The 15416-nt window shown below is 25.9% G+C and overlaps 1 protein-coding gene across 2 annotated transcripts in view; it reads left to right on the forward strand.

The window, feature by feature from the left end:
• Nucleotides 1–14563, forward strand: part of LOC100198914 (S-adenosylhomocysteine hydrolase-like protein 1) — a 48460-nt gene extending 33897 nt beyond the window's left edge. For both annotated transcript variants that reach the window (XM_065818375.1, XM_065818374.1), the window contains 5 exons: nt 434–528; nt 8025–8123; nt 8208–8355; nt 8473–8593; nt 14358–14563. In XM_065818375.1, coding sequence (XP_065674447.1) covers nt 434–528; nt 8025–8123; nt 8208–8355; nt 8473–8593; nt 14358–14364 — 470 coding nt within the window. In that variant the 3' untranslated portion in view covers nt 14365–14563. The remainder of the gene's footprint in view (nt 1–433; nt 529–8024; nt 8124–8207; nt 8356–8472; nt 8594–14357) is intronic.
• Nucleotides 14564–15416: the final 853 nt, after the last annotated feature.

Consider the following 15416-nt stretch of genomic DNA (forward strand, 5'->3'; position numbering starts at 1 on the left):
AAAAAAAATATAATCATTTAATAATTAACAACTAAAAACTACTAAAACTAAATTAAAAAGTAACTAAAAAAGTTAAATAAAATTTAAACAAAAATCAAATAAACAATTATGAATTAGCAGTTGAAAAGTTTATATATAAAATTAAAAAATAAATAGATTTAAAAATGTATAAAAAAGACATAGTTGTAATAAAATAAGAATTTTAAGATAATTTTATGTTGTGCAACAAGGTGTGCAATAAACACTTAAAGCAACAAATACTCATAGAAACACTGTATCTTTAAACAAATTTTAACACTGCATGAAGTTTTATTTGGTTAAAGTTAGCAGTTATAAACCTGACCTTTTTGATTGATGGCCATCAGTATTGTAAGGATTTTTCTGTTCAATTTTGATGGAATCTTAACAAATTTGATCATTTTTTTTTTTACAGGTAATAAGCATGTTGTTCGAAGAGAACACTTGGATAGACTTAAAAATGGGTGCATTGTTTGTAACATGGGACATTCAAACACTGAAATTGATGTTGTAAGACATGTTCTGTTAGTTTTGTTAGTTAACAATATATGGATTTACTAAAAAAACAACTTTTTTTTAATTTTAAAATAGCTAACTCTGTTGTTAGGATTCTTAATCAATTTATTTGTTTTTTACTTTATCCAGCAGTTTTATCATTAAAAAAATCATATTTTAAATATCTTTTTTTATTTTAATACATATTGTATGCAATATTTAAATATAAGAATTTTTCTTTTATTCAAAGTGTTTAATTTAAATAAAATGTTTAATTTAAATAAAATTTCAATTTTTATTAAATTGATAAGTGTTTAAAAAATTAGTTTTAAAAGAAGTTGTAAACATATAGAATATATATTCTGTGGAGTAACCATGAATAAACATTGTGTCATGCCTCAAAATTTGAGGATGAAAATTTCTTACTTGATTAATGACTATGTGATCAAATATTTTATTGAAAGGTTGGAACTTAAAAAGTTTTTACTTAAAAAAACTTTAAAGTTTGTTCAATAAGTTTTTTTGAATACTTTCTGCAGCATTGCAGTTTTTTTAGCAAGTTCATTTGCAAAAATGTACATATTCTTCGTAGTTTTGTTGAAAATTTTTTTAATGAGTTAATATGCACATACAAACAATATGTATTTTTTTAATGTTGTAATTAGTATGTATTAGTATGAAATATGTTTAGCATTACTTTCCTTAAATCCATTTAGGAATTTAAGTGTTATAGCAAATTCTTTGTAAATAAGTTCATATAACATGTATATATATAATAAAGGAACTTATTACTAATAGAGAAACAGAGAGCCATAGACTAAAATTTGTTATTTGAGTCTTTAATAGAAACATAAAAGTTTAATATTACATGGAATTTTAAAAGAAAATATCGTTTAACTTATCAATTTTCTATTTTTCTAGTTTTCTGTTAAAATTTAAAATTGATAAAATAAAGCTCTATTAAAAAGTTCCAACTTGACAAAGTTACTACAACTGTTACAACAACAAAGTTACTACAACTGACAAAAGCACCAACTTGACAAAGTTACTACAATAATTGGCTGTTTTGTATTTTTTTGTTTTGTTTCAAAGCAATATGTTATTGTACCACTATTGTTTATCATTTAAGTTTGAAAAAAAACTTAAAACATTTAAATATTGAAAGCTGTCTTTAAAATGATATTTGATACTTTTTGTTGTATTAAACTTACAACTGATAGTTTATAAGAAAATATTATTTGTGTGAGCAAAGTTATATTTTTTATTGTTTAATTTTTTGTTATGTATTATCAAAGTAATGGTATATTTAATTTTTAATTTTTGTAAATGGGAATTTTAGTAAATTTATTCTCATGGGAGTCATGTTGTTTTGCTATACTACATAAAATAATTTTCTTACTAAAAAAAAAAGATTGTAACTTTATTTTTGAGAAATTAGTAAAATTTAGTACAACTTGTTTTAAGACATACTTTATACACAGCCAAATATGTTACATACTTTAGCCAGGTGTGTTGCATAAGTAGGCTAAAACTTAGAGTCAATCTGTTATGATCAAAATTTGTAGTTCATCTATAAATTCCAACCTATGTAAACATTGCTGGTTTAAGATTTAAGATCCAAGATATATTGATAAAAAAATGTTGATATGATTTATGAATCTAACTCTTTAAATAAATTTAGTTTTGAAAAATATGAAAGTTTTGTTATCTATTATTATTTATTTTTGTATACTTTACTCTTTTTATCAAGTCAATAAGTATAGATAACAATTTGCACATAAAGTTGCATAAAGAAAGTTGTCTAATACCTCATAGTTTTAGAATATTTAACAACTTTTAGCTCATGTTAATTTTTTTAAAAATAATTTGGTGTCTTATATGCACAACCATGTTGAAGGGAGTTCTTATTAATTATTCATGAGCATTTGAAACTAATGTTTTTTTAAAAAAGTCTAAAGGTTATCTTCTATATTCTTCTTAAGAATTTATGCTTTGCACTAATTTAATTTGTTGTCAGAATCATTTGTATCTTTTGTATTAACGTTTTTTTACCAATGTTACTGTTAAAGAGGTTTGTATCTGATCTAGTTGGTTCAATAAAATCATTAAAATTGTTAACAGAAGGGGAAATAATGTGGGCAATTAATGCTATCTTTTTTTTAATAATGATCTATAGCGTTAAAAATATCACAGCGGACAGTGGGGGGATGCAGGCTGCTACAAATTGAAAAATTATTGGCTTCAACTTTAATTTAACAAAGTAAAATAAAATTTTACAATATATAATAAGAAAATCCCAAAATATTAGTCTTGTTTAATTTGTAGTTCCAAAGATATCATTGTTCAAAGTATTTAATATTTTAATATTTAGATAAAAGAAATTAGTTTTGTATCATTGAAGGTGTTTTTTGGTACATTCTGCTAAGGTGATATAATCAAATGAAGAGTTGGTTATTATATATTGTTTGAAAGCTAATCAAATCTACTTTTTAATTACAATAAAAATAGTTTCGTAACTCTTATAAATTTTTGAAAATCAGCCATCTAATAAAAATTATTGTTACAAAAGCAATCAAAGTCAATTTTGATGAAGCCGGAAAAAAAGTTCAAAACATCTTCATTTTGAAAAAAAGTTAAAGTTTAATATGTCCTTAGTCAACTGCAAAAAAAATAGCTGCCCCAAAAAAAGATAAAAAAAAAAGATAAAAAAATATTGTACTATTAGATAACATGACATTTACTCATTTTCTAGGTATATTTTAAAATGTTAAAGTTTTTTTATGAAAATAAAGATATAAAGAATCAGATTAACAAGTTTCTATTGAAATTTTGTAACAAATTACTTTATTAAATTGCAATATTAAAGACTTTAATAAACTCAACAAGTCAATTCACTAAATAACCATTGTTTGTTTGCTATATTTATTGTCTGATAATGGTGACATTCTTTTCATGCATAAAACTTCTTTTTTTAACTTTCCAGAAATGATAAAGAGTCCTCAAACTTTTCTGCTAATAATAAAATATCACAAAACTGACTATAATGTTGATAGATAATATTTTCAGTCAAATATGTTGATTCAAACCTTGAATTGTTGCATATAGCTTCATATATACTGTCATACATTTTGAATAACTTGTCTTGCTTTAACTTTGCTATTCTTTTCAAAGTTCCTCCTACCCTATTAATCAATTTTTTCTGTAGGCTTTAAAATTCCACCTGAAAGTTGAAATATTAAAAGTCATTTGAACACATTGGAAATTTCATTATTAAATGGTTTTTAAATTAAGAAGTTGGGCCGTTCCCAAAATGTTAATTTGTGTAATTTTTTGTTTTATTTTATTCTGATTCACTCCTAACAAGGCTTCAAGCAATCAATATTAAGTTGGGAGTTACTAGAAAAAAAAGAAGAGAGTTATAGTGCAAGAAACTGTTGACAAAAGACATGAAAAGTTGTTGGCTGTATGATTCAGGATAACATGAAGATGGTAGAGAGTCCCAAAGGTTTGAAGGGCAGGGGAAAAAACTAGACGGATAAAAGTTTTTAGAGTATGCAGTGATAGATACAGTAAACAAATGAGACTTTGCTTTATGACAAGTCAAGCAAGAATGAGTTTTAGTTGATGGAACTAGAGACGATAGCTCCTTTGAGCAGCAACCTTGATAGTATTTGTAGAATATTTTGAATATGTAGTATGGTTGCATATTAATGATTACAAATGTTATGCATTCCTCGAAGGAATATAATAATGTATATAAATGATATGAAAAGTTAGTTATATGAAAAGGTATGTACATGAAAGACATAAAACTATTTAACCTTTAATATTTTTTCAAGGAAAACACTCATGGATTTTTTGCTGTGATCATTTTTATTAGTTATATAAGCAAACATATTTGTAAAATCTATAGTATATACTGCAACACAGAAGATTGTTATTTTGCACTTTAAACTTGTTCTTGATCAATACAGCTATAGGTTTAGGCTTAAATCAAAGTGTTATTAGTTTAACATAAGGTATCATTTTCAAAAACTCTGTTTTTGTTGCATACTAAGACTGTTTGATTAATCCTTTCTGTAGACATTTCGTAACTTCGTCTTAGTATCAATTTATGTAACTAACTTCAACACATTCTTCGTTTTGCTCCTCTGCTGGTGGTTACATTTGATTGGAAGAGCAATCAGTACTTAAACTACATGAGAGTAGGAGGCAATCTGGCAATTTTCATTTGTTTACCAAGTTTATGTTATTAGGCTCATAAAAAAGTTTAAGAATTTGATATTAAAATTTTTATGGATTAGACAGCAGCAGTTTTTAATAGGCGTCTCTGAATATCTGAATATTTCAGTTGGACAGTGCACAAAATTTGGAAAATTTTATTTTGCTTCTGAATTTTGTGCATACATGGCATAACATTCTCTTAGAATAAATAACAAGTAACGCTTTTGTAATTTATTCACCATCAATCTTTAGATAAATCTTTCTTATTTGGGCTCTTTATTTCTATCTTTATTTCACGTATCTTTTTATTCCATTTTATTCTATCTTATTTCTGTTATTTTTACTGCTAACTGTTTTAATGACATGATCTGCTTTTTGTGGTTAGTTTCTATGGTCAGTTGAACACAATTATCAGCACTACTTCCATTTAATTAGAAAAAGAACAAGGAGTACCAATAATTTGTTGAGATTTTAAAAGATCTTTGTGTTTACACTGTCTTAATTTAATAAGTTACTTTTTTTTAAATTGTTGCTCTGGTGTTGAATGTTAGAGACGAATATTTTTTTGTTCTTTTTCTATTTTTTTTTATTCAGTTTTCTTTCTCTGTAATCTTTACAATGTTGTTTGTGTGATTTAGAGATTGTTTTTCTATTTATATAATACCTGTATTATCATGTATGTTATTATGTATTATCATATCTGTATTACCAGTTGCTTTGGAGTGGCTTCCAGAATGGTGGAAGTTTTTTGATAAGCTGAAAAGTTTGAAGAAAAAGTTAAAAAAAACAAAAAAAAAAACTATAAATACACATTTATATAAATTATTTAGGTGATATTTATAAAAATTATATAAGTAATATTTATACAAGTTATTCAAGTAATATTTATAACATATATTTTAGTTTAAGTTTTTTGAATTAAAATCTTCCTAATTGATGCATTTAAACAAATAAGCAACTGTTATGTCATGGCCCTGAATAAAAAGAAATACTATTTTACTTTTTTTCAGACAATAATTTTGTAAAAATATTTGGAGCAGAGCATTCATTTTAACAAAATTAAATGAACTAAAATTATTTCAATACAGACAAAGCATCAGTAATTTTAATAAAAACAACAATTAGGGTTATAAGTCTTGATTTAGACAGCTTCTTTTTAAATCCATAAATATTTTTTTATTATTTAAACAAGTCTAAAGAAATCATTTAAGCCGTAAGATAAAAGAAGTAAAAAACTTTAATATTACCACTTATTAAGTTTGAATCACAATTACGTAAAAAAGTTAGCATAGCAATTACATTTGGATGACTTAGCGTCAAACCAGCCTATACAACGAATATGTTGAAATGAGATAATTTGAAGCAAAGTTTAAAAGTCTTTAACAAAGCTACTAAACTGAAAAAATTTAAAGTAATTGCAGTTCATTGCACTTAAAAATTTTAATTATAGTATTTTGGTGTTTGCAAAGAAACAATACATAAATCATTTTTTAATATAAACTAATTTTTTTTAACTTTGTTGTATAGGCTGGTTTGGCGCTTAACCATCCATTTGATATTTGCGCTATTTACAAACTTAAGAAATAACAAAGAAAATGTTATTTTTATTAACCTAACTTATCCATCAAAAAAAATGTTCAGTAAAAGAGAAGAAAAAAGATGTTGTAGGTGCATAAAAAAGAAATCATAAAACAGCATAATAAAAAAATTATTAGTTATCATTTTGCAAAAGCAAGAATATTTATTTAGACAATTTCTCATAACACACAATAAAAAAATAATTACCTAATTAAAAAAAAAAAATAACAAAAAACAAAAAAAAATTGTTAGCTAAAAAATCATACACATTAATTTTAATTTATATTAGCGCCACTTTTGATATTTAAAATTTTTTTGTTTGTTTTGTTAAAATGATTTTATTAACAAAATTTTATCAAAAAGATGAAAAAACATTATTACAAACTTAAACATTACAAAATCTTATAGAGTATTTTTTTTAATAAAAAAAAAAACAACTTTTATGGATATAACTCTTTTGTTAATTTTTTGCTTGAATTTATGCTTGAAACAATTTAGTTCTTGTAATGTCTTTGTTTATATTTATAAGTTTTATTTTGGGAAAAATAATAGTTTAGAAAAATATTTTATCAACTTTATATAAATAACAGAATGTGCGATATCAAAAAGTAAAAACAGAAATTTCGTTATAATTAAGAAAGTATTTTGATCAAAAAAGTTATTTAAATTAAAAATAAATTTTTTTTTTTTTTCCTTCCTTTTTTTCTATTTTTTACAAGAAATAAAATTCCTATTAAAATATTTAACTTTTTTGTCTTTAGGCAAGTGAAAGCGCATCAGTATATATTTATTAATAAGCTTGAGTTTTTTTTATAGCAACAAGTAATATATATTTTTTTCCTATTCCTTTTGCATTAATAATATAAGAAACTTAAAACCCTCAAACTTAACTTTGATTTTTTCTGTATCCACATCTCTGTCTTGTTTTGCCTTCTAACCATAGTTTTCAGGTAAAATCGCTTGGATCAAAAATGGATAACAGCTGTCAAGATTTTATTTGTTCAAACATTTTGTCAGTTCGACTTTAAACAAACTAAATCTTTAATAAATACCTGTTTCAAAGTTTTTTTAATGTTATTTTTTTTACGTTCAAATAACTTCATGGATGTAGAGATGCTACAAATAAAATAAATGATAAACTCAAGCTTTTTAGTGTATTAAGAAATGTCACTCTGAAAAATATTTTTTTATGATGGCTGCAAAAACTGGAGTATCAATAGCAGAAAAAACATTAAACAACATTAGAATCAAAATTATTGTTATTTTACTTGCTTAATTAAGCCAAGGATTTCTGCTTTTTTTGGACAAGACAATTACAGGCCTAAAAATCTAAATTAAATGTTTATACTCAATATCAATAACTTTATGTATTGTTTCATCTTACAGTCAGCAGTACACAACATTTACTGTACATGCTAGACTATTTTTTGCACAAAGTTCTGGAATATCAGACAAGAAAACTTAGTTAATATAATTGTGCGGAAAATTTTTTTTTTAATTACAGGGTTCTAAAGTGCTTTTTTAAAAAACCAAAAAATAAATACAAGAATTAAATTAAAAGCTTTAAAGAACCTTTTTTTTCATCATCATATTGGAACTGAGCAATGAAAACCATTTTTTTTTAAAATAATTTAACTAATAAAAAAATCCCAAAACTAGACCATCTTTTGTTGTACTTTTTCTAAGATTAATAAAAAGTATATTTTCAGGGAAGTTTGAGAACACCTGATTTAACGTGGGAAAAGGTTCGCACTCAAGTTGATCATATTGTTTGGCCTGATGGAAAAAGAATCACTCTGCTGGCAGAGGCAAAATTTCTATAAAATTAAAGTTTGATTTTTTTTTCCTTATAGAAATTGTATTATTTTTTTATTTTTTAAATTGGTTTTTAGGGTCGTTTGGTAAACTTAAGTTGTTCTAGTGTTCCTTCTTTTGTGCTATCTATCACAGCCACCACACAAGCAGTTGCACTTATTGAACTCTTCCGTGCTCCAGTTGGGCGTTATCAAAATGACGTATATCTGCTTCCGAAAAAAATGGGTTTGTATTTTGGTTCAACTTATGTTTTTCAACTAATTTTTTACAAACATGCCAAGCAACTCTTATTTTTAATGTTTTTATCCATTGACTTATATATAGCATGTTTGATTTCTCTAGATGAATACGTAGCTGCACTCCATCTCCCATCATTTGATGCTCATTTAACAGAGCTTACAGATGACCAAGTAAAATACTCAGGCGTTAGTAAAACAGGACCATTCAAACCGCACTATTACCGGTATTAGGCTTTTTATTTTAATTTATTTCAAATTAGCTAAAGCACCTGGTGCTGCCCATAGTTTTTGTTTGTTTAAAAGCCTATTACAAAGTTAGATTGAAAGAATACCTCCATGTACATATTTATTTTACAAAAAGTAAGAAAAAACTAAAAGCGTCGAAGCAACATTTTTTTTTTACACCAACACAGATGTCTATAAATTCTTATTACAAAATTTAAAGATATTGTTTGAATTTGTACAAAATTAGACAGAACTTTCAACTTACTTAAAATTTGATTTCTGTAAAGCATTTTTTTTTACTACAGGTAAAGATAAAAAACTTTTTTGCTGTGAGCAAGCAACATATAGTTGTTCATGAGAAAAGTATAGACATTTCAGTAAGTTTCAGTTGCTGTCCTTGAGGCTTATTGATTGACATAGCAAATGCAAGCAGATAAGGAATTAGGAATATTTGAAATTAAAATGTATTTTAGTATGATCTGGGAATGAAAAAGTCTTTTTTTACAAATCCAAGATGAATGATAGCTTTAATTATGTGAGGAAAGAGGCTTGATACAAATTCACTTTAGTGAAGTCACCTGCCAAAACAAAAACCATTCCACCTCATCAGTGACTCATTTTCTTGTTTTTAAGCGTCTTTTTTAGAGTATCAAAATCACTATGATGGAACATGACATACTCAAAAAATGATATTGAATTGCTGAAGGACAAAAAGTCTGGATAGGCAAATTTTGTAATACCTAGCTAGCATTTACTCTAATTGTGTCTTGACAAGTTAACATATGCATTGTTTTTGTGAAGAAATTGTCATATCTTTAATTATATGTCAGGTATGCTAGAGTATCTCTGTTCAGCTTTCAGCTTTTGAATCTCCTATGTTTAAATAAATCTTTGTGCCTCTTTTGAATACTGGAATGAGGAACTTGTCTTTCTATTTTAAATACTGGAAAAACGTCTTTCTTGAATTTCCTGACTAGCACCAAAGGAAGTCATCTGAAAGCAGAAGTTGTAGGGGAGACCGGGGCTAGTTGCAACAAAATTTTAAAAATTACATTCATCTCCTATAACTTTAGTATTTTTTGAAATTTTTTATAAAATTTCATAAAATCTTATTGATATATCAATCCAACATAGATTAATATAAAAATTTTATAATTATAATGAGGGAATATAGTATTTTCATTGAGCTGCAATACTTTTATTATGATAGACTTCATATATACCTGACTTTTTTAGAAAACTGATAATTACACTCAAAGACTGAAAAGACTTCAAAGACTGAAAATTAAATAGTGAGGATTATCATTTAAACTAATTAAAATATTTAACTCCTAAGTGTTTTTGAAAAAAAAGCGTTCTCAGTTAATATACAATAAGAAAGTTGATAAAACAGCAAGAGAAGTTTTTAGAATATTTAAGTTCTGTTTTTTCTGTTTCTAGGATAAAAAAACACAACATTTTATTAAAAAAAAAGTTTGAATGTAAAAAAAATTACATTAACTACATTTCAATTTAACTTTAATGTTTTTTTTGTTGTTGTAGAAATATTAGGTTTTCTCTTTCTAAACTAATTTCTTTTTCAGCTTTTCATAAGTTGTTCTTTTACTGGAGTATCTGTAAGAATTTTTGCATGCTTCCTTAGTGAGTATTTCTTTGCTAGGTTGTGCTTTTGATAGGGTTTTACAATCTCTGGGAAAAATTCTAATGATACATCTGAGATTGATGTTGATATCAATACCTGCTTTAGATTGAGTTGCTGAATGATCAGATCACAAACGATGAAGCAAAATCTGCATTTTAAAATATATCCTCATCATATGGGAATATTCTTGCCACTCTGAAACCAGAAGTTATGTTTTGTTGTAAAAGAGAATGCTGTAAAACTATTTTTGCAATTCCTGGTAAATCATGTACACTATACTGTTTTTCCTGGGCTATTTTTTATCCATAAGTTTTGTGCATTAGCTATGCATTTTTTGAAATACAGATCTATCTAGTTGTTGCAACTAATGTGAGCAATGAGGAGGGAGGAAAGCAAAACTATACCATTATTTTTACACAGTTATTAATTGAGTAGATAAATGAGATTCATGGTTGTCTAAAAGTAATAGCACAGGGCTTTATTTTGTTGGCTTGGCATGTCAAATAAAGTGGTTTAAGTAAGTAACAAAACAATCCTCATTCATTCAGCCTAATCAATTCAAAGCACCAATGCAATCATTTGGTCTATCATGAATAAAGTGATCAAAGAATTTCTTTCTTGAAAAAAAACAAACATTGGAGCCACCCTATTGCTACATGCATTTACAGCTAATAATATTGTTACTAGTGTCCCTCATTCTTGAGAAGTTAATGGTCCAACACTATGTCTAATACCTTTACAAGCAATTATATTGTTTGGCTTTTGCACAGTGGTGATACCTGTCTCATCAACATTGTAAATATTAGATGCAGAAAAATGATGTCTATCTAAAACATCTGATAATTTTTGAAAAGATCCACCTACATTAGCATGATTAAAACTAGTTGCAAGCTTTCATGATTCATATGGTGATAATCCAAAATAAATATCGGAAGTTATTGATATATATGAAGCAATAGCTCTTTTTTGTTCAAAAGTAAAAACATGGCGTGACTGGCAAAACCTGGAATAGTCAGTAGCATTCCCATATTAACAGCTTTTTTTTACTTTATTTATGCAACATACTTTTTTGCTGATGCTTGGATCAATATTTCTTTTCCTTCAAGAACAAGATTTTTTTAATTTACCCTTGCTTTATTATGGTCATATACCTTTAAGTTTTTAGTAAACCCCAAAAAAACTTCCAAAATGAAAACTTGAATTTTATATCCAATAAAAGAAATTATCAACAACTTTTGAAATTGAAATTTTTAATCTTTTTACTGTAAGTTTTTTGACATTTTATAGTTATAGTTATATTATGTAAAAAAAAAACAACGTATGAAACCCATTTTTTAAACTTTATTGTTGCAACTTACCTATGTTGCAACTAGCCTCAGTCTCCCCTATTTTCTAATGTCTTGAAAATGTTTTAACGCTGTAGTAGTTCCCAAAAATCAGGGGAAAAAGATGATGTTGTTAAAAGTTAGGAAAATCAGGGAACTTTTTACTATTTTAGTTTAATATTTTAAAATGTTTTACAGTAAATTCAGCTGAAATGCAAAACATGCCATGTTTAATTTAACTTATGAAATATGTGTTAGATAGCTGTGACAAGTCACATAAAGGGGGAAAACATGCTCAGAAGTCAAAGCCAGTTTTTTGCTACATCAAACCTGCACAACCTACATCCAAAAAGCAAGCAGTTCTTTTAGTTGATCAATCTGATAAAACTTGTGCAGAAATCTATTCTGTTTTGCATGCAGTACAAAACAATTTCTCATTAAAATATTAAGAAATCTCCTTTTTATACTGATTATATTTAATTTGAGTGAATATTAAAAAAATGGCAAAGTTCTTCCTAAAAGTAAGCAACCAAAATGTATGAATTATGAGATTTCTTAGAAGGAACTAATGATGAATTAACTTTTACTTAGTTGATCTTTTTTGATTGCATTGCTAGTTTGTTGCAGAAAATCATAATGACATATCAGACAAATGCCCCAATGATTCCATTTCTCTTTGACAAATTGTTTTCAACTGCTAAAAGCTTATTGGGTTTAATAGTCAAACAAGATATTTTAAGCAGCATCGCCAATTGGAGGCAACTTTTAAAGTTTTAATTTGATTTCACTAAGTAGGAGAACTTTATACCATTAATATCAATGAAAATTGGGTTTGCTATAGAGCATAACATGGAAATAAGAAACAAGAATGTGTTATCTCAAGATGTGATCAATAGATTCATGAGAGATTGTTGGCTTATTGTCAATAGAATTCTTGGAAATAGTTTAGATTTAATTTAAACTATTAATTATATATATATATATATATATATATATATATATATATATATATATATATATATATATATATATATATATATATAAATTCTAATGATAATAAGCTGATAATATTCGGAAAAAGTTTAAATCGTTCTTATTTTCTGAAAGCAAAACTAATTGCATTAGTCCAAGTCAATCTTATCGAGAAAAAAAACTAATCTTCTTTAAGAGATATAATCTGTATCTAAATCTAATTCTTTCCTGACATCTTTTAAAATGAATGTGATCTTGCTTTCACACAATAATCGAAGTTGTTAAAAGAAAATTTTAAAAATTAAAAACTTTCACACTGGAAATCGTTTAGACCAATTTTATTTTGAAACCATTAAAGTCGGTATAAAGTACAAGGTTGATTACTTTTACGTCAAAGTTAAGCATTAGTTGCTGCAGTTAAGCATTAGTAGATGGGCTTCAGTATAAACAGGTAATGAAAACATGAAAGAAATCTTACTTTTCTCTCGTCAAACTATCAAGGATATCATCCTATCTAAGTTATCTAAGAAGGCTCATCAAGTAGAAATCAACAATGAAATGATAAAGGCTGTTTGTAATGCCTCGTTGAAATATAAAATCTATCTAGAGGAAAATAGAACGTTGCAAACAAAAGAAAAAGAAAACAATGTGACAATCCTGTTGAATCAAGTAATATCAGGACTTGAGGATCCAAAAAAAGTTTTGAGTGAAGTATGTAAAAATACAATGAGGAATTTCTTGCATTCACTAAAGCAACTGGCAATAAGATATGTCACAAATGAAACTTCTTCTTACAAAAAGAAACGACCGTTTGCGAAAGTGTGAGGAACATGAAATAGAAATAAAGGAACTTGACGAGGCCTTGGTTATACTGTATTAAAAAAATGTCAATAAAAAATAACTGTTTCTAACTTTTAATGATTAAAATTTTTTAACATTGGAAACTTTTAAACATTTTACAGTATTACTCAGAGTATTACTAGAGTTTTGTTTTCGTGTTATCTCTAAGTTTAGTTTTTATATTTATTTGAAAAAAATTGCGTGTTTGGGAGTTAAAGTCGATGTTTCAATTTTTAAGTTTTCGTATAACAAATTACCGCAAAAATATTGCAAAAAATGTCGCAGCATAACAATTTGGTTTGGAAAATAAAAATCTATTAAGACTTCATTTTCATACGATATGAAAGTAGGCATCCATAATGTACGCACGCAGTAAAACCATTGATTTAGGACCTCTTCGTTTCCTTTTGTATGCAGCTGTATAATTTCAAAGCATACAGTATACTTTTCAAAGCATACAGTTATTAAAATATAATCTTAATACATTATTAGTTTCAAAACTAAATTGTTGATGGTAAGCTGTGACATTGTTAATGTTTTTGTTGTAAATTCTAATACGTATTTCACATGCTTACACTTTATTTGTTATTATTGGATTACATATGATAGTTATTTTGCCCTGCTGAGCTTAATTGCAGTAAGTGACAAGGTTTTCGAGAAAATATTATCTAAAGTATACAATTAAAAACAAATTATAACTTAGTATACAAGGAGTTTGTATACTAAGTTGTATACTTTATTAAATGCATACAAGGAGTTTGAATACTAAATTTTATACAATAAAGTAAATGACTTAGTTTACAAACTCCTGCAAATGGCCTTATTCTGATTATTTATTTATTATTATAAATTGTATACTTTAGATCGTATTTTCTTAAAATCTAAATTTTGTCATTTATTGCAATTTGCTTAGCAAAGCAGTATGGGCTTTAAGTAGTTCATGTTAACATAGCTGTTATTATTTTAATATATTTTTTTATTTAGATATTAAATGGGTGATAGTGATTGTTTGACTTCTCTCATTGCAAACATCAATAGAACTATAAAGACTATGGATGGCTATCCTCATTCGCTAAATAATCTAGATAAAAATTTAGTATAGTAGCTGGTTTGCGTATATTCTAGAAAAACGAAAACTTACAGAATTTATATCAGTAAAAATTAAGTTATTTATAAAATTGCATCATAGCTATTTTCGCTGTTGTCTTTCTTAATGTGCCTATAACGACGATATGCAACTTTTTTTTATATATATTTGATTTTCTAAACTAATGTTTTATAATTTTGAAAAATTGAAAAGCAATATTTTTATACAAATAATGCTTTTATAATTAAAAACACAGCTATAAATTACCTCCCTTTGCATCCCTGTTACTGACATACGGTAAAAAGGCGATTAGAAAAGGTGATCTATGCTAAAAACAATCCATTTCGATTATATATTAAAATTTTTATAGTATACAAAAAGAACTTCAAGAAATATTTGTGAAATTTCACTTTCTACATGAAACTGAATTTTTTGGTTTAATTTAACAACGACAATAAAATATTTATTGTCGTTGTTAAATTAAACCAAATAAAAAAGTTAAAATATATATTAATTAAAATAAATTTTATTAATATATATTTTAACTTCTTTGATCGTCGCAATATTATCATTCGAAAAAGGAAATTATTTATAGCTAATTCCAAAATACAAAAAAAAACAATATCAAAATAAGATATTTAAACTTCTGAAAATGTTCACTCTTGTGCTTTAATAGATTAATTAATTAAAAATATTTAATAAAAATTGATATAATATATAATTTAAATTTTATGGACATTTGTAGAAATAAACTCCATTAACACACACCTACAGAAAAAAATAAATTGGGTGTGTATATAAGGTTATGGCTAATTAAAAAATTTATATGAGAGATTAGCAGTCCGATAAGAAAAATCGTTCATAATTTTCAACAATTGTAGTATTTTATGAATCTACTAAGAAAATTACTATCCTTTAGTTACATTAAGTTGAGAAATGACTTTAATAATTTGCAG

This window comes from Hydra vulgaris, chromosome 14 (assembly GCF_038396675.1).
Source record: "Hydra vulgaris chromosome 14, alternate assembly HydraT2T_AEP".
Taxonomy (NCBI): Eukaryota; Metazoa; Cnidaria; class Hydrozoa; order Anthoathecata; family Hydridae; genus Hydra; species Hydra vulgaris.